The 24,264-nt window shown below is 36.3% G+C and overlaps 2 protein-coding genes across 12 annotated transcripts in view; both read left to right on the forward strand.

Annotated features, from left to right (window-relative positions):
- cspg5a (chondroitin sulfate proteoglycan 5a) overlaps positions 1-2,715 on the forward strand; it is a 46,984-nt gene extending 44,269 nt beyond the window's left edge. For 6 of the 11 annotated variants that reach the window (XM_077214873.1, XM_077214869.1, XM_077214865.1 and 3 more), the window contains one exon: positions 1,998-2,302. In XM_077214873.1, coding sequence (XP_077070988.1) covers positions 1,998-2,168 — 171 coding nt within the window. In that variant the 3' untranslated portion in view covers positions 2,169-2,302. Of the gene's footprint in view, positions 1-367; positions 470-1,997 lie in introns of all 11 variants that reach the window. The other 5 variants (XM_077214868.1, XM_077214870.1, XM_077214871.1 and 2 more) reach the window with 2 other exon arrangements.
- A 7,629-nt stretch (positions 2,716-10,344) lies between these two features.
- ppox (protoporphyrinogen oxidase) lies at positions 10,345-23,750 on the forward strand. The gene is made up of 13 exons (XM_077214878.1): positions 10,345-10,457; positions 11,228-11,336; positions 11,911-12,045; positions 13,404-13,519; positions 13,599-13,731; positions 13,894-14,038; positions 14,464-14,657; positions 14,793-14,856; positions 15,171-15,289; positions 17,616-17,729; positions 19,102-19,251; positions 21,035-21,077; positions 21,167-23,750. Exons 2-13 carry the CDS (start codon positions 11,250-11,252, stop codon positions 21,298-21,300), a joined length of 1,434 nt encoding a protein of 477 aa, XP_077070993.1. The 5' UTR covers positions 10,345-10,457; positions 11,228-11,249; the 3' UTR covers positions 21,301-23,750.
- Positions 23,751-24,264: the final 514 nt, after the last annotated feature.

Here is a 24,264-nt window from a genome sequence, read left to right on the forward strand (position 1 = left end):
ATTAAGCAGCTCACTAGGTTTTGGAACAGAACTATAATGTGTATATCATTTAAAATAATGTAAATGGATGTATAAAATACATATTTTTAGATATTATAGGCTACACATTAAAATTAAGGTAGAGTCTTGTAAGATTCTCCAATTAATCTTAAGATGAAATGGCATTAAAACTACTACATTCAGAGTAGCAGTACAAGTTAAAAACAACATGGAAGCCATCAATTCTCATCAATACAACAGCTAATGTTGACAGGAAGTATTCATCAGTCATCTCCATCATGGCACATCCAAAGCAATTCCCTTAAAAGTCTCAAGAGGAATGTAATCCCCCCCCTATCCAACCACAATTAAAAAACACATTTTCTAGTTTCATGCCGACGGAAGAAAGGATGCCGCCTATCCGGTAACCATGGAGGTGGCGTATCCCCACGTCCTGCCCGAAGTTACAATCTAAGTCATCACTGAAAGGGTAAATCTTCATTAGTTGTCTCAACGTGACACACTCGTGCCTTAGTCCAGCTACACCAAAGGACCAGGATGCTTCATTAGCTTCAAACTATCCTTAGCTCAACCAGTTACCCTTGAAAAAAACATGGAAGGTCTGCTATAGCTTCACCAGCACTGAGGATTGAGGGTGTCAGTTGTCACTAAAACAGTTTTCATATTTAAGTTGATGCCACTTACTTTGAGGCTCATTTTCGATGATCGAAGGATGTGCAAGTCTTCTCTCAATCATTTGTTTCAATACTGCACTAATTAAAGGCCACTAAAGGGTTATTCCACAGAGAGAGAGAGAGAGAGAGAGAGAGAGAGAGAGAAAGAGAGAGCTTTGCTTTATTGCTTTGGCAGGTGAGCTCCTCTTGCCAGAGCACTTGTTTCAGTTCAAGGCTTTTCCTGTTCACTGGCGGGACAGGAGTGTGGGATGGGGCTGTATGAGCTGTGATGGGTTTGCATGTATGCATGTGTGTCAGGACGAGTTGATCATACAGCCTCTGCTCTGCCCAGAGGAGAAAACAACCTCAGCCATTGATCGACTGCAATCAATGGATTTATTTACAAGATCTGTTCCTGCAGTGCCATCACACTCCAACTATTTGAATTTGATGCCAAAGTGTTGTGGATAAAATATCTACTAACTTACATTACAATTTTACATTATTACAGTGCATTATTGTTTGTGTATTTACACAACTAAATTTATCCACTCTTCCAGGCCTGAATGGAAAGTATTATATGCATTTTGTTTCTGGTTTAGCCTACTAGAAATGATTTCTTTATAAGGTATACTAATAAAGGACAGGAGGATAGAGTATTTATTTATTTATTTATACACCTGCATATTATTCGATTAAAAACAACAATTTTATTAAAATAGTAGGAGACTTATTGAGCAATATTACTTATTTGTGTATTTGTTTACTTAAATAATGTAATGACTTTACAATTGCACATTATTATATTTTACACATAATTTTATTAAAGTAGTTGGTGCTGTGATGAGCAATAGGATTTATTTATTTATTTAAATAATTTATTAAATCACACTTGCACATTATTCAATTAAAAACAAATTTATTAAAGTAGAAGGACACTTAATGAGCATTATTTATTTATTAGTCCATTTGTTTACTTCAGTAATTGAATGACTTTACAATTGCACTATTAGATTTAGAACAATTTTATTGAAGTAGGACTAGTTATAGATGTAATGAGCATTAGGATTTATTTATTTATCTATTTATTTATTTTATAGAACTTATTACTTTTACACTTATATAATTTCACATTATTAAATTTAAAACAATTTTATTAAAATAGTTGGAGACTACAGTAAAGTAGTTGCACATTATCCGAGTACATTTTCTTTTTATTAAAGTAGCATATGTTATGAACGATTATGTTTTTATTTGATGATTATTTCTTTATTTTAATCATTTAAAAGATTACAATGGCACATTATTCACTAATTCAATTAACATGGGACTATCGTTTCTCAGGATGATCCTAATGCCCAGAACAAGCTGGAGGACCCCGTGAAGGCCCCCCCACCCAAAGAGGACGAGTCGCTGAACATCCAGAACTCGCTCACCCCCAAGCACGAGAACAATAAAGTGCTGGGCGAGGAGAACTCTTCGGAGGTAAACTCGCTGCAGAACAACATGATGTAGAACAGAAAAAAAAAAAAAAATCCACGCAACCACGTCCACGATCACTTATAACATTGAACAGCAGATGGTACGAGCAGCCACACCGACCACACCATCACCACTTTAAAAACCCTGCCCCTCGTACCCACTCACTCTCCGCCTCCCGCCCCTTGTTGCAGTCTTTTTGCCCCTGTAGTCGACCCGCCCCTGACTCAGCCCTTATATATACACTCACCTACCCCTGCCTAACTGAATTACGGCATGCGTTGGTGTATATTGTAAAAAAGAAGAAAAAAGTAAAACATATTTGGGGTTTAAAATATAAAACGTTGTCATAAAAGAAAACGCTACTGAGAGGTTTTGATGTTTGTCTGACTAATTCAGTGAGTATGTATACATATATTGAAAAAATGCTTGGATTGATATAAAGAAAAACAAAATGTGTCTTTGTTTTGATGTGATTTCTAATCCTTTGATGTACTTGTTTTATTTTGTACTTTTTTGCGAATATAAACTACGAAGATAAAAAAATCTGACAGTTGTTGAAATAAACCTTTTTAACACTAAAGTCCTTGTACCTGTGTGGTCCTAGCCTGTATTCTTCCCCAGCCAGATTCTGTCTTGCACTCATTATCTCTTGCTTTGCTTGATATACCGCATGGCTTTTTATTACCACAATGCCCATGAAGTCTGCATCAGTTTAGACCTTCACATTGACAATGTTGTGCAGAAGCCGCTAAGCCTATCATAAGGTGGGTGACCCAAAATCATACACATATTTCTGCTATTTCACTGACAAATATGAATGTAAAAGGTGCTAGGGATCATCTAAGTAATCTGACCCATATTAGACAAATAATTTGTCTCTAATTTGGTATGCAATCAAAAGTTTTAGCTTTACCTCTGCTATGTAATTATTTTCTTACAAGAATTAGTTTCAGAAATAGAGATCGGACCCCCTGTTGAAGACCCTTGATTTAAAACGGTCAAAACATGAGTTTTGGAAAAATTGGCTGTTATGATGAATGGGCCCGATCTGTAGTTACACCAGAGGTGTAAAGAGTCCCTGAAAACCATACTTGAGTAATAGTACAGGTATCTTACAGCAAAAATGACATTACAAGTTAAAAGTCATCAGTTCCAATACGACTTGAGTAAACGTCTTAGATTTAACAATACTTGAGTATTTTACTCATACTGAATGTATATTAACTCAAAGATGCACTAGTCCTTAACACCTAAGAGACATGCCGTGAAAACGTGAAACAGTTGATTTGTGAGGAGAGCAATACCATTTATTTCCAAAAATCCAAAAACTGAACACCTCAAAGTTGCAATAAATCAAGGTCTACACAACAGCCTCTTAAACGTCTACAGACACTCAAGTCTCAGTTAAACTCAAAAAAGGCATCATAGTAAACCAATAACCTTCTTTTTAATGGATAAATAAAATAATGTAAATGAAATAGTCAAAGCCTATACTTGCTTTGGACATGCTGGTTTCGGGCTCATCACTTGTTGCAGTCATGTCCTCATCTCATATATGAAACACCTCTGTTCAGCAACTACCTGCTAATGCACTCACATTCATCTAAAGTATAGCTTTGTTGATAAGTTTTGGTGAGTAAGGTCAAAAACACACAAGATATAGTACACTCAATGCCTTGAGGGATGGTGATATCACTTATTATTTAGCAGAAATAAACTGCTGCAGAAAAAGATAGGCGCCATACTCTAAATGAATTAGAGTAAAGAGTACATGTACTTATTCAAAAATGTTGAGAGAAGAAAAAAGGAGAGAGTAAAAGTTGCTAATATCTTTGATACTCAGTAAAACGACAAGGTTGCCAAAAATATACTTAAGTACAGTAAGTAATAAATTTCATTGATTGAAATACTTTACACCACTGAGTAACACTGAATATACATTAAATATTAGCCCTCATAAGAATCTCTCTGTAATCGGTTGTCAAACTGACACTCCAAGATTTCTTTCTCTGTTAAATGATTCACAGGTTCTTTATTGTGGTTTCCTCTTATGAGTTTTTGACGAGGAGGTTTGTTTCGGCCCCAGAGCAAAGACTCCTTCCCTTAACCACACTAATAGAGAACAAGTTCAATGCAGCAAATAAGAAGCAGACGCACAGCTGAGGCTATTTTGTCAATTTTGCTTACTGAACAAAATTATAAACGCAACACTTTTGTTTTTGCCCCCATTTTTCATGTGTTTTCAGTACGCTACCTCAAGGGTCTCTACTTGGTGTCTTTGTGTGAATCTGCATTATAATGAATAATAGGGACCACTTCATCCTCTCATATACACAGAGAGACATAAGTACCTTTTCAATGCACCAGATGCCTATGAAATCAGGTCCGGGAACATATAGACCCACATACTCACATGAGTCTGGTTATATTGTCTGTGAAGCGCAGAATGTTCAGAGCTCAGCTTAAGAGCACTTTGCTTAGTTTTTGGCCAAATCTGAGTTTGTGGCAGCTACACTTATTACAGCCTTTTTCCTAATCTAATTCTTGCCTGCTGCCATGACAGCCGCATATACACAAGTTTCAAAAACAAGGGAGCGTTCACAACGTGTGAGACACACACTAAAAATAAAAATCATCAGTGCCCTGAGATATCCCAAAATCTTAGACACAGTGAAAAAGGACACAGTATTAACGTCCCCAAGGGCTGCTTTCAAGTTTATGTTGAACCAAAACCAACTTGATCTCACCACTTCTCTCTCTAGCATTCTTTCTTTCTTCTCCCTCTCATTTTTCACTGCTTTCCTTCCCTCCCCTTCCTTTTTCTGTTGTGTTGATCTTCATGCAAATGCAATTCTGGGGGTGTAGTTGTTGAAACACATTCTGATACTAATGGGTCACTCAAGTGGAACGGCATACAGCATACGGCATAGAGATTCTACAGTTGCTCGAAAAAGCTCAACCCTCCTTTACATACAAGTAGCCTAAATACAACTGTAACTGACTTTATACGTCCACTTAAAATGACCTTTGTTTAAAAGAAATTGCACAAATGGTTAAGAAGAGTGAAGTTAGATCTTAAAAGGTTGGATATCATTTGTTTGCGGATGCCATTTGGTTTGATATCATAATTATATGTAATGTTATGGCATTTCTACATTAAGTAAGACCTAAAGTAAGTGTCCAAATTATTTTGGGGCCACTAAACCGGATGTAGGGTGTACTGTAAAGAATCAGAGGAGCACTACATCATATGCTATTGATTAAAATTTCCTTTTAATTCTCATTTCCTATTTACACCCAGAAAGCTTCACCTAATGTAAAGGAACACAGTTTTCCAGCTGACACATAATTAACTCAGTGTGTCTATTTTAAATGAATCTGTTTACCCTCTGTAGTGCAGTTAAATGCTGCATGACAGAGAACATTTCATACTGAGGTGTGGCAACATCCGCCTACACCAACATGGGCACATGGATGCAGCATCCCTGCTTCCCCATTGGCTACAGATACAGTGGAACGATGACATGCAGATCTCAGATAGAGTTCAGCCATTGGCCGTTTGGAATACAAGGACACATGCGTGCACACACACGTTCAGAGCATTGGTTTAGGAGATTCAGATTCCGTGGGTTCATCAGAACTAATAAGGAATGCTTAAGATTATTAATGAGGCCTTTGGAATGTGGGCTGAGAAGCCTTTATAATGGGGCTCTCCCGCTCGGTTGAAACCACAGGGCCCCCATAAGACCAGGAGCCCCTAGAATACTTTAGCCCCATTAGTGACGGCCCTGCTCCCACACCCCATGTTTCCCCAAGTGTTTTGTTCTGCTGAGTTTGGCACGTTCTTTTGATGTTGAACAGCACGTGAAGTCTAAAGTAGCAGATGCAGTTGCAGGAACAATCTCACAGAAACAAGTATAGGTCACATTTCACCCTAACATCGAAATAATATAATGCAAGAATAAGTTATTTTCATGAGAAATCTCATTACTGTAAAGAATTCAGTCGCTAATATTAATATTATTACTAATATTCTCAGTGGAAAGTAATGCAGTAATGTAAATGTATTGTGAATTTTTTTAAACGTTTTTTTTTTTATTGTTGTTCCTTTAATTAATTACACCTAGATCGAGAGTTAAATTCCCAGGAAATGCCTGAAGTGATTATCATCTATACTTTGAATTAATTAATTGATTCATTTGATTGATTTATTGGTTGGTTGATTGATTGATTGATTGATTGATTGATTGATTGATTGATTGATTGATTGATTGATTGATTGATTGATTGATTGATTGATTGATTGGTTGATGGATGGATGGATGGATGGATGGATGGATGGATGGATGGATGGATGGATGGATGGATGGATGGATTGATTGATTGATTGATTGTTAAATACATAAATCATAATACATTAAAATTACTGAGAATATTGGTAATAATAATAATAGCAACTGAATACATTAGATAGATAGATAGATAGATAGATAGATAGATAGATAGATAGATAGATAGATAGATAGATAGATAGATAGATAGATAGATAGATAGATAGATAGATAGATAGATAGATAGATAGATAGATAGATAGATAGATAGATAGATAGGTAGATAGATAGATAGATAGATAAGATATGAGAAAAATATAATAAAATGATTTTAATTCTTATGACAACACAAAAAAATCTTTATGGTGCTAAAATAGGTATAATTTTCTGAAAGCATAATATAATTTAAAATGTCTCTAATTTCAATGTATATTTTTATTTATTTTGGTGCCAAATGTGACAGCAGCTAAAGTACACGCTAGGAAAAATGCTCATGTCTCTAGGACACTATATTAACACATATCTCCTTGTGTGCCAATGGAAACGTGCTTTGTGCACGTGTCTTTGCCTGTGTTCTCTTTGCAGGGACGAAAGACAATTGACGTGGAGCTTCACCTTCCCAAAAAAGCCAAAGTCTTACCCAAGTCCAACCAGCCAGTCCACTATGACGTGTTCCTCTATAAAGTAGCTAAATCGCCTGTGAATGGCAGGTTGAAGCACAGGGTGAGATGGGAGGACTGTGAGTCTCCCTTCTACAGTCCAGTCAGCACACTCTCACTGCCTGCAATCATCCAGAGCAAGACCTCGCTAGGACATGACAGGCACACAGTGTTTGCCCTCTGAGCAGAGACTCTGACCGGTCACACCAGAGCATGCTTTATTTATCCTCATGGTGCTCGAGCAACACTGTAAAATGGAGACTTTCCAGACATTCATATTTGCTTAATAAAATGGTGTACAAGACTGTACATTTGAAGCATCAAGCGAATGTAATGGGATAAGATAAGATGTTTCTTTATGTCTTATCTGAAAACAACAAGCATTGGTAGAGAAACGTTCTCAGAACTTTAGCTAAATGTTCTGGCAAGGTTCTCTCAAAGTTATGAGCAATCGTACTTTCAGTAACTTTAATAAAATATTTGTTCAGTGTTATCTGTTCTATGGTCAAATGTTCTCAATGTTCTCGAAATGAAAGTCGGGTTGACGTCATAACCCGACGTCAGATCTGATTGACGTCAACATCCTACGTCAACATCCTTGGATTTTGGTTGAAAATGAAAGTCGGGTTGACCTCAGAACCTGACCGATGTTGGTTTCTGACGTCAACCCGATTTTCATTTTAACCACAATACATGTCTGTGCAACATTGTAGATTAACGTCAATCTGACGTTGGATTCTGACATCAACCTGATTTTCATTTTCAATGTTGGGTTTGGTCTTATAAATGTTAATTTTGTCATTGTTTTGGAGCACACTAGCTTATAGTAAGGCCAACATATTCATTCTAAAAGCCAAAAGGGCATTATTTGAGGGAACAGCCATTTGGGTGTCCAAAACCATTGTGGATGTAGTTGAGTGCACTTATTCAATTTCACATTCAGTCCCACTACTGGAACTGTGTTCTAGAAATAAATTTGATATTGACATGAGGGTAGATTTCAGAGATTCAGAGGCATAAGGTACTGGAAGTATACATACAACAATGCAACAATAATAAAACAATGGTTTGACATTTACTTTTAACATCTGATTCTTAAGTACTTTTAAAAACGAGTTCTTCTGTATTTTTACCTAAGTAAAAATCGGTCTTTACAACTTTTATTTGTAACGGAGTAATATTTGACCAGTAGTAGGCTATCTGTACTTTCACTCAAGTAAGGAAGTTGTGTGCTTTGTCCACCTCTGATTTCGATGGTCCACTTTAGACATTCTTTTTAATGTAACTTAGCAACTACATGTCAACTAGCATTCATTAGATTAGACTGTATGCATAATATTATTTTTGATGGCCCCTCAACAGACATTCTACTGACTATAAGTAATTTTGCAAGTACATGTCAACATATTCTAACACCTAACCCTAACCTAAAGAACAGTCTTCTACAGTCTACTAATACTCTAATGAAAGTTAGCTTGCATAGTTGCAAAAAAGTAGACCATCGAAAATAAACTTTTTTATTGTATCTTCAAATAAAATCAGAAATGATGTTTTAATAATTTAATTGAAACATTAGCAAACATTCTTAAAACATATTTTTGTTCGCTGTGATGTTCTCATGATGCTAAGTAAATGCACTGTACCATAATGCATGAAATACACAGCAAATATTTCTCTGAATAAGATGGTCGCTGAGCTAATAAAAATTAACATCTCTTGGGAATTTATCATCGGCAGATTGTTTGGGAAAACCTTTTTCTGCAAACAATAAATCGGACTTTCAAACAGATCACCTCATGTTTTTGCACACATGCACATTTTGTAATTTATAGTACGGGAAACAGGTTGAGAAAATGAATAAATGCACACAAACTTGACACACTAAAAGCCTGCAAGAAAATACATAAGACAATCCATGACAAATTTGACACATTGAAACTTAAAGGGATGGTTCACCCAAAAATTAAAATAAGATAATTAACCTCACCCTCAAGTTGTTCCAACCCTGTATACATTTTTTTTCTTTTGCTGAACACAAAAGATATTTTGAAGAATGTCTGTAACAAAACAGTTGATGGACCCCATTGACTTCCATAGTATTTTTCCCCATACTATGGAAGTCAGTGGGGTCCATCAACTATTTGGTTACCCATATTCTTCAAAATATCTTCTTTTGTGTTCAGCAGAAGAAAGAAACTCATACTGGTTTGGAACAACTTAATTGTGAGTAAATGATGACAGATTATTCATTTTTGGATAAACTATCCCTTTAAGAGAGCTGAATTAATGACATGATAGAATTAAAACTCAAAGCAGGTCCACTGCATGAGGACTTCATTTACCAAGCCCCTTTCCACATGCTTTCAAAACATGATCAATCTACCGAACCTGATCTCCGTTTAGGCTGAACTGATGTGGTTTGGGTAACATGGTCTGTGAAGTTCTTACAGAACCGAGGGTGAACAACGACGTGTGGTCAAAGCGGCCTCCGAAATACCGAATGCAACAGGGCCGTCTCTTGAGCTGCAGGGAGCTCCCGGGCACCTTTTGTGTCACATGGGATTAAATTAGAACGGTCCATTAGCTTCTCTGTGACACAAAGACACAATGACCTGCTAGTGAAACCTAATACACTCAGTGTCGGGGTTTTGGTTCTCACACATTTTTTTTGTATATCATAAATCACAGAAAACACTGATATTTTTCACAATATAACTATTGACCATTTAATTATTAAAGTGTTTACGAAATAAGGTTATTGACCGAACCATCAAGGTGATAATCATCCACAGTCCACCATGATGCATATTGTACATGAACAAGGGGAACATTTATTTGCCAAATGTCTAAAATACTAACATGCCCAGGTCACATTTCTCCCTAAAATCTAAAAAATAATATAAAATAATAAATATTATCATAACAATTGTTACTGTTGTAATGCATCCATACATATTTTTCTTAATCCATAAACTAGATGAAAAAAGAGACCCACCATGGCTTATATACCAATAGCCTAAATATATACATATACATATAGCACTTTGGGTTTAGAGTAACAAATATGTTATACATCTGTCAGTCATTTGAACTTGAAACAATTATTATCCAAAGAAAATGCCGTGGTCTCTTTTGTCATCTAGTGGTTAAGTATTCCATTACATGCTTGAGAATACAGGAAGTGCGTAAACCGGATGCTGCTTTTATTTTGAAACACTTGTTCTTTTTCCATCACTGTTGCCGCTGGCTTGACGCTTCATTACTACGTGAGACCCTTGAGCCACTATGTAACAGCAGAAGCCGAGCTTTCCAAATTACATAATTGTATGCCGGTAAGTGATATTTCCCACGTTTTTATGAATATAATATGCATTTAATTTAGCAAATTACTGGGTTTTAGGCAAACGTATAAAAAAAAATGTTCACAGCAAATTTTATGTCAGCAAAGGCAAGTAAAGCATGTTAGAAATTCTGCAAACATTCACATTTATTTTAATATGTCGCTTTCTTTTAAATAACTACAAGGATTATTTGCAGGATGTTTTGCCGTATATCTGTTTTATAACGAGACTCGCTCAATATATTTATGTATGGATTGAGTAGAACTCTGTCCAGTTGAACAGATAACGGCCAGTTTGTATTGAAGGACAAATTTTTCTGCCCTCTTTTGTTTGAATATGATAAATGACCTTATCAGGGGCCACCACCCTGTCACTCCCATCAGACCTCGACTCATGGCAGTGTAGGGCCCCATACCAGTGTTGAAAACCCTTCTTAATCTTTCAACTGCCAGAGATGCATTCAATATGACCAAATGGCACATTTGTGTGTTTTGTTTATTCTTGAATTATGAAAGGACAGGTTGCATGTTTAAGTAGGCTATAACAACATGTAGCTACTTACTATTGGGTTAGGGTAGGATTAGGATTTAGTTTAGGGTTAGTTGCGTGTAATTATGCATAATTTACTGTTATTATTATGGCAAGTAGCCTACATGTAACAAGGACACTGTAAAATAAAGTGTTACCCAATTCTGTATTATTTACTCATGATCATGCTGATATAAATGCTGATCGATTGTCATTGGTTTGTCTTGTTGCAGGTGTGGGAGTGTCTGGAGCTGAATGCAGAAGATTGTAGCAGTGCTTGGGGGGGGGATTGGGGGTCTGTCGGCCTGTCATCATCTGAGCAAGAGTCCTAATGTTTCCAAGGTACAGTGTCCGTGAATGATATGCTTAAAATCTTTAGCCAATCTACATTTGCATGACAGTTCAAACATTGAGTCAAACATTTAATGCTCAAGCAACATTTATTATTATCAGTGATGAAAAGAGTTGTGCTGCTTTTTTTTTTTTCTTTTTTTCTTTTATAAACAGATGATTTTTTTTTAAGATTCCTTGATGAATAGAAAGTTCAAAAGAACAGCATTTATTACAGAAATCTTTTGTCAAATTGGAAATTCCTTTACCGTCACTTTTAATGAATTCATTGCATACTTGCTGAATAAACATATTCATTTATTTGAAAGATAAAATAAATCTCACTGACCCCTAACATTTGAACGGTAGGGTAGAAGATCACAGGCAAAACATGCTCTTCATTTGGAAATGTTTCCCCTTTCACAACCCTGGTAGCCTGAGGACATAGACCACTTTGATCCTTGATGAAGCAATGACGGTCATTGCTGCTAAAGCTGCTTTTAATGTGATGATTTGATTCAATAGATCTGCTTTAATTGGTACATTCAACATGAGGTTCAGCACACATGTAACCACTGTGTTGTAGATGTTGCTGCTGGAGGAATCTGGGAGATGTGGGGGTTGGTTGAGCTCCACACGGAGGGATGACGGGGCAGTGTTCGAGCATGGACCACGAGGGGTGCGACCTACGGGTGCTGTCGGCCGGAACACTTTGAATATGGTATACATATGTGAACTTATGTACGTGGAAGAATCAATATAAAGCTATGTGAAAGTTGACACGCATTTACATAGTCATTTTCGTATTTTAAGAATTGCAATTCACATGATCACATGCATTTAATCTCCGATATTATAATTGGTATGTAAAACCAATTATTGTGTTGTACGTGAAAATTACTGTGACTCACACCTCTCATGGCTTATTGCTTTTAAAATGGGGGAGGCTACAGCAATATTACAAAAGGCCAATGTTCAATAAATAGTTACATTTATTTATTATTATAATAATAATAGTAATAAGGTATGATTTTGCTAAATAAAACTGTGCGTTTATTTTGAATCAGCTTCATGCAAGAATTGAGTCAGAATTAAGAATTGAGTCGTTTACTTATTATTTTGCGATAATGTTGGTCTTGGCCATTGTTATTGTTGTTCCTTTGCATGGCCACAAGAGGGCCACCATACATTTACATTTAGTCCTGTAGCAGATACATTGTTATTTTAGTTTTTTTTTAAATAGTTTTATTCATATTTTGACTTAGTATTTATGAATATTTCTATTTTATTTTATTTCAGCTGCATTTCAATTAACAGAAATGTTTTTAATAGTTTTTGTTTTAGTTAACGATAATAATCCAGGTCTTAAATGAATTACTGTACACATGAAGAACATCAATTTGTTGTTAAAGCCAACAATATTTGCAGTACATAATGGCAAGATTTAATAGTAAACAAGAGAAGTAAACTAGCTAGAGCAGATGTGTAATGCAAAGAAGGTTGCATTTATTTAATCAAAATATTGTGAAATATTACAATTTAATATATTATGAAGTGTAATTTTACTCATGTGATGTCAAAGCTGAATTTTTGGCATCATTACTTCAGTCTTTAGTGTCACATGATCCTTCAGAAATTTGCTGAAAGAGACATTTCTTATTATTATCAATGTGCTTATTATCAGTTGTGCTGCTCAAAAACTGTGATGCATGTTTTTAGGATTCTTTGATCAATAGAAAGTTCAAAAGAACAGCATTTATTTGAAATAATCTTTAGAAACACTATAAATGGCTTTACTGTCACATTTATCACATTATACCTTTGCTATAAGACCATTTTATCTCCATTTATTCCTAATATTATTTGAATTTTCTTGAATATGCATCATCTTTTATGATTTACTTGAAGTACTTTGAGGAAGTGTGCAAATTGCATTCCAAGAGACAGAAATGGCTGTTAAATCTAAGTAACAGCCAATGAAATGTAGTATTTAAAATGTACCTTTCTGCAGGGCCCAACGGATGAATGCTCATATTTATGGACGATGAACACTGTTCTAGTTAATGTTTTCTTGTGCAGGTCTCTGAGTTGGGTCTCGAGTCTGAAATCCTACCAATTACGAAGGATCATGTGGCGTCTAAAAACCGCTTCTTGTATGTGAAGGGACAGCTGCACAAGATGCCATCAGGACCTGGGTGAGAGAAAAGCCCACCGTGCGTACAGTTACCTATTTAAAGTCATAAATATTTCTCATCTTGTTCTCCTTTCCTCTAGTGGGGTTTTCCGCACCATCCCACCTTTCTCCCGTCCCATAATTCAGAGCGTTCTGAAGGAGATACTGATCAGTAAAGGGAAAGAGGAGGACGAATCCGTGCACGCGTTTGTGTCCAGACGACTGGGTTCTGAGGTGAGAACAAGAATAGAGGCTCAATGACCTGTTAAAAGACCCATCTCGTCCTTGTGCTGTACAACATGCTTCACTGCCACGGCAAATCAGTCTCAAATGTGTCGCGACAGGAGAGAATCTGAAACCGATTCAACACACCTGATTGTCTCTCTCTCTACGCAGATGGCAGATATAGCCATAGACAGCCTGTGTAGAGGAGTTTTTGCTGGAGACTGCAGAAAGTTGAGTGTACGGTCCTGTTTTCCACCTCTTTATAAAGCAGAGCAGTCTCGGGGCTCAATCATGCTCGGCATGCTGATGGGTTCAGGTGAGCACTGAAGGTGTAAATCTCGTGTTTACCTTTTATGCATTTCTTTCTTTCTTTCTTTCTTTCTTTCTTTCTTTCTTTCTTTCTTTCTTTTCATAATGCCACCATGCAATGCATAAACATCTGTGCTGCTTAATGTTTTTGTGCAAACCGGGCTCAATTTCTTTGATCAAAAGATATATATATAATATTTATAATATATACTATAGTGTTGTCAAAAATACCAAGTCGGTACTTTTGACAACACTACTATTTATATAATTGATAATTTATATACAGCTATATATAAAATGCATGAAATGTTATATATTAAATGGATTTTGATGTTAATTATTAAGGCGTTAAAAGACCTTTTATAATGCTTAATATGTACAAATTTCATAGAAGGGGTTACCGAATAATGTTTTTTATTCATATTATGTAAGGAGGTGGTCCTGAAGTAGTCCCTTCAGACTTGGCAAAGAGAGCGTCTAAAGAATCCTGGGCTCAGTGGTCTCTAAAGAGGGGCATGCAGACACTCCCAGAAGCCCTGGAGGACAAGCTGAGGATGCAAGACCGAGTGGAGATTCATCATCATGCCAAAGTGAAGAGTCTGAACATGGACGAGGGAGGCTGGGAGGTGAGATGATGGCCCAACATGAAGCGTCTTATCACTACGTAACATATTGACATTCAGCTAAGATGGTCTGACTCTGTCTTGTAGTCCATCATTATTAGTGAGTGTGTTCTTATTTTTCAAACATGTTTTTTTTAGATTAAACTAGATGATGGGACTTCTTTGAAAGCTGATCATGTTATTTCTACCCTGCCTGCATCAGGTAAATGCACTCACTTTACAGTGTTGAACTCCAATGTTTCCTATTCTGGTACACAACAAGTTTTTCTTCATTTTAAGTCTAATTTAGTCGGTTTATTTAGTGCATGATTTGGATCCTTAGATTGATTCAAACTAAAAAGTTGAATAGAAATGTTGACATTATTGTGCATTTTCTCACATTAAATTCAGACTGCAATCTTACAACAAATATATAATGTGATTTATTTCGGTGTGGCACTGTAGATGCACACACTGTGCTCTACTTTTGTCAATTTATTGAAAGTATTTATTTAAAGCAATTTCTATGTTCACCAGCTTTGGCTTCTGTATTGCCCCCTGCTTCTCATCCCCTGTCGGAACAGCTGCGATCCATCGCTTCAGTTACTGTTGCTGTTGTGAATTTGGAATATGAAGGCTTCATCCTTCCTGTTACTGTAAGTCTTCACTCAGTGATTTTAAATGGAGACAATAATGGAGTAAATATAACTGAAACCGTTTGGCCTGACGGTTGAAAAGCGTTTGAAAAGTGTAGGCCCCTAGGCCAGTGGTTCACAAACTTTTTATAGTCGCGTACCCCATCTCTTCAGTCAAACCTTTTCCATGAAGGGACAAGATTTTCCCCCTTATTAAATCGATTTTTAGGTGCAGTTTTTACCTTCAAATTCTTAAAATTCCATTCATTTAATTAATATAATCGTCGAATTAAGTATTGAATTAAACAATTAAAAGGTATTGAATTAAACTAAATCAATAATTTCAATCATTATCAATAAGACATCTTTGCACTGCAGTGGCACAAACTGCATCTATTTACACACTGTTTATTCCTGCTCAGGTGGCGTGAATATGAGATAATGTTTCAAATAAATAAAAAAAATGTTAAGTAGACAAATATGAAAAATTGCATTCTTGCTGTTATTCATACAGCCTGCACCATAGGTTTTATGAATAACTGAATAGCAAGAATGCAAGTTTTCCCAAGAATTACATTTTTCACGTTCTTGCTACTATAATATATTATCAACTTTAAAAACAAGAACTCACACAGGGTATGTTTTTATATCAAAGAGTTTGAGTCTTAAAGGGATAGTTCACCCAAAAATGAAAATTCTGGCAGTAATTACTCACCCTCATGTTGTTCCAACCCCGTAAGACCTTCGTTCATCTTCGGAATAGAATTAAGATATTTTTTGATGAAATCTGAGAGCTGGATCACTCCTCCATAGGCTTCTTCAGGGATTGAAACTTGCCAGCCCCGAAAAGTCATTAAAGACATTGTTAAAATAATAAAGTGACTACAGTGGCTCAATCTTAAGTTTATCAAGCGACGAGAATACTTTTTGTGCGCAAAAACAAAACAAAAATAACGACTTTATTTCAACTATTCATTTCCTTCTCTGTGGGCCTCGAGTCAGTTCACTAGTGTGATAGCACAGGTCTTCTGTCGTTGTACGTCACACGCATCACCCACATGACCAGCGTCGGCCAATAGTGAGCCTACGTGTGACGTAGCTCTACGCAATCATACTAAGTTAACTGACTAGAGGCCAACAGAGAAGGAAATGAATAGTTGAAATAAAGTCCTTATTTTTGTTTGTTTTTGCGCACAAAAAGTATTCTCGTTGTTTGATAAACTTAAGATTGAGCCACAGTAGTCACTTAAACTATTTTAACAATGTCTTTAATGACTTTTCGGGGCAGGCAAGTTTCAATCCCTGAAGAAGCCTATGGAGGAGTATGGAGGAGTGATCCAGCTCTCAGATTTCATCAAAAATATCTTAATTCGTGTTCCGAAGATGAACGAAGGTCTTACGGGGTTGGAACAACATGAGGGTGAGTAATTACTGACAGAATTTTCATTTTTGGGTGAACTAACCCTTTAATTCGGTCTTAATGCACTGCACAGTCTGTGTCTATATTTTTTCCATTATGTTTGTAAGGGCTAAATCCCCACTTTTACAAAGATACATTGTTGAGAACGGCAGTAATGTAGAGCAATTTGCAAAGGCAGCCTTTCATATGCACACTGCTTGTGTGGATGCAGTCAGGTTTGACCGCAAAAGATGAGGTAATTTGATTGGATGTCATGATTTTGACCTTTTACAGCACTACCATTTACCTGTTTTTACATTAAAAGCAGCATTTGCCCTGTTAGAAATGCATGCTTGGTTTTGTTATTTTTGTCCCATTGTCCGTCTGTTTTGATTTCTGTCTTTGTCTGTGTTCTGAAAATTAGTTCAGTTCTGTCTTTCTCCGCCCGCTGCCTGTTTGTTTCTATGGTGCTTGATTGATTGTTAGTTCAGTTCAGGTTAATTTGCTCTTCAGTTCTGTCTATGTAAACCCTGTGTTCTGTCTGGTTCTTTGTCAGTTATTAACGTTACATGTTTAGGTTGTTCTGTTCTTGTGCTGAGGTTATTTTGTGAAGTTTGAGTTCGTTTATTAATAAAACTGCTCCACGTAGATCCTGCTTCCTTCATTTCTGTAACCGATTGTAACAATTTTAAAGTGGGGCAGAATTAAACAAATGGCAAATCTAATTTGTTCGCTTACCCCCCTCTGTCACCTCGTGTTCCCCAGTTCGGGAACCACTGCCCTAGACCATTAAATGCTCAAGTCTGCTTGTTTTGTTCAGTTCATTTTCTCATTGCCTGGAAGATCTTTCCTAGCTGGACTGTACATACATCAAAGCACTTTATGTATGTGTGGGCATTATTAATAATGAGTGTGTATGTATATGTGCACATGCTCTGAATATTTCAGGGCTTTGGACATTTGGTGCCTTCCTCAGAAGATCCAGGTCTGTTAGGGGTGGTGTACGACTCTGTTCCCTTTCCACAACACAATCAGAGTGGAAAACCGACCACTAGGCTGACGGTGAGACTGACCACTCATAAATATTAACCTTCAAAGGTTTGGGATCAGTAAGGTGTTTTCTTTTTTTTTTGTGTGTTTGTTTTATTTCATGAAATTAGTACTTTTATTCAGCGAAGACTCTTACACTGTTAAGATTTCAATTTCAAGTCAATGATGTTCTATGGTACTTATTGTTCATGAAATATGATTACAATCATTCTAATATGCTTCTATCTCAATATACATTTTTTCTTTGTATTTTTTAACATTATCTGGTGACCATAAATGTCTTCTTTCAAAAACATAAAAAAAATCTTACCCACCCCAAACTTTGAATGGTAGTGTATATTGCACATTATACACATAAATATCGCATGAATTGAATATGTGATTTGTTTTTTCTTTAGCTTTGATTATTACTTTTTGTAAATATTTTTTTAATAAAGTTATACATAAGTGGGGTCAATAGAAATCTGGTAAAATAAAACTCTTGAAAATAAAGAAAAATTAAATAAAGAAACTTTAAAGACATATTGGTGAATATTTAACAGTATAGGAAATGAACCTGATAACCTGAAGGTCTGATTGGCCCCGAACAGCGATTTGTGAGGCCCTGTTTACACCTGGTACTAAGATGTGTTTTGGTCGATCGGACGACACTATATACAGGTGTAAACGGTGTCTAAAACCCTTTGATCTTGTTAAATGTAACTACTTTTTCGTGAGCTAATTTCATCCATTAGGTCGAAAGATCTGAAAAAGCCCTTACATTAATATTCGCATATAGACCCTCCCCTCGAAGAAATCAGGACAGAAGTGGTTGAAAGTGGACAAAATAGACGGATTAAACTCCATGTGTAAACGGGAATTGTCCCCCTCATCTACTTGTGATCCGATTGACCTAAACGCATCTTAATACCAGGTGTAAACAAGGACCTGAGTCTCTGTCAGGAATCCTTCTCCCGTCTCCTTTCAGGAACATTTTACATGCTGTAATAAAAATAGCCTTCAGTGCTCTGAGGTACTCACAACAAAAAATGCTATTGCATTATTAATTTCTCCCCCACTTAAATCATTATTCATTTAATAGTGAGATGTCCTTTTCTTAGAACATGTTGTTTTTCCTGTGCTTGAAAACATCTGTATAGTCGAGTGGTCAGAAACGTACAGGAACTGAGTGCCATTAGAGGAGCTGAAATATGCTTTGAGCAATGTTAGCATCCTGAATAACATAATGTAACTCCCTCCGGCTGCGAGATCAGTCCCGTGAGTGGATGTTATGTGGACGATTCCAGCTGTTATCATCACAGAAGCCATTTCTGTGAATGATGTCATTTTCTGTTGTAATTACTGCAGCTCAGTGCTCTAGCTGTTTGTGTGTGTTTGCGTGAAGGTGATGATGGGGGGAGCGTGGTTTGAGCAGACGTTTGGGAGTCCTGATTCAGTGACGGAGCAAACGCTGTTGGATCGAGCCACCCAGGCCGTGACCTCTCACCTGGGCGTAACCTCACAACCTGTATGGAGCTTTGTTGCTTTACTCAAGGTGAGACTGTGTGTTGAAAAAAAGCAATAAGCCATTGAAGCTGTGCATTACAGTGATTTGACCACAGGTAATGGGTCAAAGTGCATAAAGCCCCATTTGCCTTGGTCAAAGCTATACGAGTAGCTTATAGATATTATAATATATAATATATAGAATAAGCAAGAATGCACCTCTTGATGGAAATAAATGCTGTCAAGAGCTGCATACATTTTTGGTCAAGATCTTGTATTGACAATGTTTAGAGTCCAGCACTCTGTAAAGTCTCCTCCAGCACATCCCAAAGAATTTCAATGAATTTAAGGTCTGGACTAAGAGGTGCCAATTCATGTGTGAAAATGATTCTTCATGCTCCTCACAACCATTCTTTCATAATTTGAGCCTGAAGAATTCATTGTCATCCTGGAATATGGCCATGATATGTCTGCCTACATGTTTTTTTAGGAAATGTAAAGCTACACACTCCATCAATTAGGGTTTGAAGAACTGTTGCCAAACATATAACATACTGGAAACATAATAATCACTGCAATAATTATCCAATCATAGACTTTTAAGCATTTGCCTATTTAAATTCACTTGAAAATACTATTTCAGTCTTTCTACTTAAAAATTTCACATTTAATTCGATGTGAAACGTGCTATTTCTTTTTAATAGCGAAATGTACTCGCAATTTCTGTGTGAAAACCACATTTTTCCAGTGTATATGTGAATATATCTGTAAACATATCCTTGAGTTGGTTATTGCTATTATGAAATGGTGGTAAATATAAAATAAAAAAGTAAATTTTCAATAAATATTATTAATAATAACAGTATTACTACTACTAATAATATTAATAATATTTTTTTTTATATATTTATATATTTTTATATAAAAAGTTTTTCTCAAGGAGCACATCATGGAAAACAAAACTTTTTTTGCTGTTTTGATTATTGTTCATTATATAATGGTATTGAGATGATCATAACAAAACATTTATGCATTTAAGCCTTAAAGATATAGCTAAAATAGCAAAAATGGCCAGTGTACTTCTCTGGGTCTTAGAAAGGGTATAAAATGCTCATGTAAAACTAATTTAGACTGTTTTTGGAAGGCAATCTGGGAAGACAAATTACATTGCTACAAAAGTGTAGAATATGGCCAGTGATTCACATTCATTTGAAGAAAGGCCGAACGATTTTTTACTATCCAAGCTCTCCTTTGAGTCAGCCAAGCAGAGCAATAGCTTTATGGAGCTCACTGCCTCCAGATGCCCTTAGTCGTCTCTCTGGGGTTCAGTTCTGACATAAATCAAGGCAGATGGTCCATTTCTTTAAAGATTACTCCTGCGCTCCATCTCTCTGTGTGGTTCAGGGAGTTCAGTGAGCAGAACAGAAGCGAGCGCTGCTGTGGCAGGAGGGCTCCGAGAGGGTCACTCGTTTTCAGGCCGGAGATTACAGACTGTCGATGGGCGGGCGAGAGGAGCAACTAGCTGCTCTGCTTCATTTCTGACTGACTTATTCCTAATTATATAGTCATAGAGCAAGAAGCAAATTTCCACCTTATTGCGCCCACTCTCACATTTTTTCATGCTACGTTGTCTCGATGTCTTTTGAACAGTTTAATTACCCTTATACACTCTCACAGAGAATAGAGATATTCAGACTCCTACTTTATCTGGAATCTCATATCTAGAAGATATTCATCATTTTGATGAAAGAATGTCATTTCTTTTGTGTATTTTTTTTCTGCTCTGTCATTCCTGTTATTAAATCATTTTATCAATGTGATTCCTTTTACAGAACTGCATTCCGCAGTATCATTTAGGACACTGGAAACGACTTGGTAAGTTTATCAATCCCCCAAACTCATTCCACTATCTGTTCCCCGAGTCATGGACATGAGGGTTGTGTGTGCCCATTTCTTATTTTCAGAAAGGATGAGGCAATACATCAGCAACCACAATCTGCCCCTTACACTGGCGGGAGCTTCCTATGATGGTGTCTCTGTCAATGATGTTATATTTAGTGGACGGACTGCAGCTGAGGATCTCGTTGGAAAAGTATGACTTACACTAACTTAATTTTGACAGAGTGAGATGTTTTATTGAAGGTTTTATGTTTTGATTGGCATTTTTGTGATTCCTGGGAACGATCTTAAAAATGCACACTAACATTAAAACAACATGCTTTACTTGAACCCGAGATGGAAAATGTACATCCAATTGTTTAAAAATGTAATATATTTAAAAAGAAATTTGTACTCCATTGTCTTTGTTAAACCTCCCTAAATTCTCGTTTATGTTTAAAGGGGTCCTATTATGCTTTTTTCCCCTTGATTTTGTTTATTGGTTGTACTGTCAAAAAACACATTATGTTTCACATATTTTGCATTATTACACCACCTCTCTCCCAAGTCTGGCTTGAACACGCCGTTTAGAGTTCCTGTTTCAATGAAGCCCCTCCTCCCGAAGTATGAAATGTACTGTGATTGGTTAGCGGGCCCAATTGTGATTGGCACCTTGTGTTCAGGAAATGTCCCTCCCCTTACCATAACCGTGAGTTTCATCTGATCAGGTGTAAATATGAAGGATGCCATCTATTTCTAACCAATTCAGGCCTTAATCAGACTTAAGAATGTTAACAAACAAGAGGATCATAGAGAACGGATTTAAAGCACGGGATTTGCAAAGCATGGATTTCACAGGACTTTTTAGAGTGGTATGTTTTTCGGGGAGGAATTTTCGTATACATTTAAGATACGATGTTATACGCCATTTAATCATAATATTTGTCGGAAAACTATGGTTCAACTATACTATGGTAATAGTATTATTATACTAATAATAATACTATGGTAGCAACAACATAAAACTTATAATTAGAACTGTTAATAGAAAATGCAACTACAAATAATAAGACACACTTACAAGTTGTGATCCACAAACAACAGATTGTCCCAACAAAGTGGGAACGGCTCCATTTCAGGAGAAGCTTTGTGTGTAGCCTGCATTGTTTTCTCTTAGGTTCTGGTAGCTGTTATCCATATAATGTGCAGCACAAAGATAAAGTTGGGGTTACAATGTTCAGGAACAGTTTTTTAAATAAATTTTAACCAGTCTAACTTCGTCAGCCTTAGGAAGGTCAAATAAAAGATTTTTGGGTACGGGGTGGAAAAAACAGTCTCTCTTTGACATCTCTTTGACAACACTGTCTTCTCTAGCACAGCTCAGTCAGGGCTTTTCTCCTTTTTTGCGTATTCCGTGGTTGCAGATTATTTAAATGAGTAACATTTATGTCTTCACAAAACCCAGGAAAAAACCTGTGGAACCATGTTATAGTCCAAGCGAGCTGTTTGTTTTAGTTCTTAGAGAGTGAATTCGGTCAAATAAAATATCTCCCTTTGACTTTTGTAACCTTGCAGATCTTTTTACGCTCAAACAACAACATTACACAAACTATTCTATAACACAAACTATTATGACAACTGCTCAATACATGATCATGCAATCTATTCTTGTGCAATTTAAGTAAATGTTTTAAGCAGGTTTAGATATTTTCTACTTAAAAAAAGATTTAAACAGTAGCGAATGCCGTGAATGAGCCATTAAAAAAATTTACTTTATCAGTAATATCAGTCAACTGATTGTTTCATTATGTTCATCTGTGATGAAAATTAAACTTGGATGAGGTATATATCTATTCATCATTCATTTTTAACATCTTGAGCTGAGAAAATTGTCAATTATTACTAGTATCTCACCCAGAACTTCTGTTTGTCAAAATCACGCTTCCCATTAGGAAAGATCACGTTGACCTACGTTCAGTCACCACAGCAATTATCAAAAATGGCCATAGATCTCAAATGTTCAAAATATAGTGATGTTTCTTCCATTTGTCTGAAAGATGATGATTGTTTTCAGGTATGATAGGACAGGCTGAGATGAAGTACCGTTAAATCATGGTGCACTAAAGACATTTTGCTCTGAAAATTGTATGCTATTACACTGAAGTGGCTTCAATGGAAAATTTACAAGTTCTATTTTACATTTGAGCCAAGTAGCAGATTGGAAATGGCTGTGACCATCTGCATTGTCACTTACTTCAAAAAGATCATAGTTTACTATTACTCAAAGAAGCAGACTTTAATGGGTGCTTGAGAGCCATTTGTTTCACACACAGATGCGTTGCAAAGCATTTATCTTAATGTGCCACAGAGCTTCAGTCTGCAATAATGTTTTATCAGAGAAATGCACAGGTGTACCTCTTGTGAGACATCAGTAATATATTGCATTGTCACATTATGGATCCATATGCATTGGAGACTGTGTTTGTCGTTTTCAGCCTTAGGTTTTTAACTTTATAGTGAATGTGACCTAAAAAGTATGTCAATTAATTGTGCTTTATGTAACAATAATAATTCCATGAAAAACCTCTAATTTATTATGACAACCGCTCAATAAATGATCATGTATTTTATGCATTATTTTGAGTATGATAAATAAAGGAGATGTGTTTAGTTTGTTGCGTGTAATGTGTTTAAACTGTTTAACAACTTCAATCCATTAATGAGCAGACAGTGAACAGTGCCAGTGCAGTTTAAAGTGAAGAAGCCTGCAGCTAAACAGGAGTTTACATTTATAAAACACAAGGCCAAAATGAAATATTTAATGTGCAAATTACACAAGCCCACCCCCTGAAACCATTATCTGACTAATGGTAATTTCACCTTGAAATGTTATTGTCCACAATGACATGTTTCTGTTGTTTCCACCTCTGGGTCTGTTGACAGCTCAGCTGGAAAGTTATTTGACAGGAACACTGTCAAGCACAGACAAAAAAAAAACACTGTGCCTGCTAGCAACCTTGAAATGTATTGTTCCTCGTTGGTATTGTAATTTGCATATTTTAAGTGATATCCTGTCCTGTCTGGCTCACTCTGCCACAATTTTGAGTGTCAATACTTGTTGAAGTAAGGTGTGCTATTACTTTTCGAACAGATTTACAATTAAAAAAAATCCCGTAGATTAACA

Source organism: Siphateles boraxobius, unplaced genomic scaffold (genome assembly GCF_051911475.1).
Source record: "Siphateles boraxobius isolate OS27281-9 unplaced genomic scaffold, OSU_SipBor_1 68, whole genome shotgun sequence".
In the NCBI taxonomy this organism is placed as follows: Eukaryota; Metazoa; Chordata; class Actinopteri; order Cypriniformes; family Leuciscidae; genus Siphateles; species Siphateles boraxobius.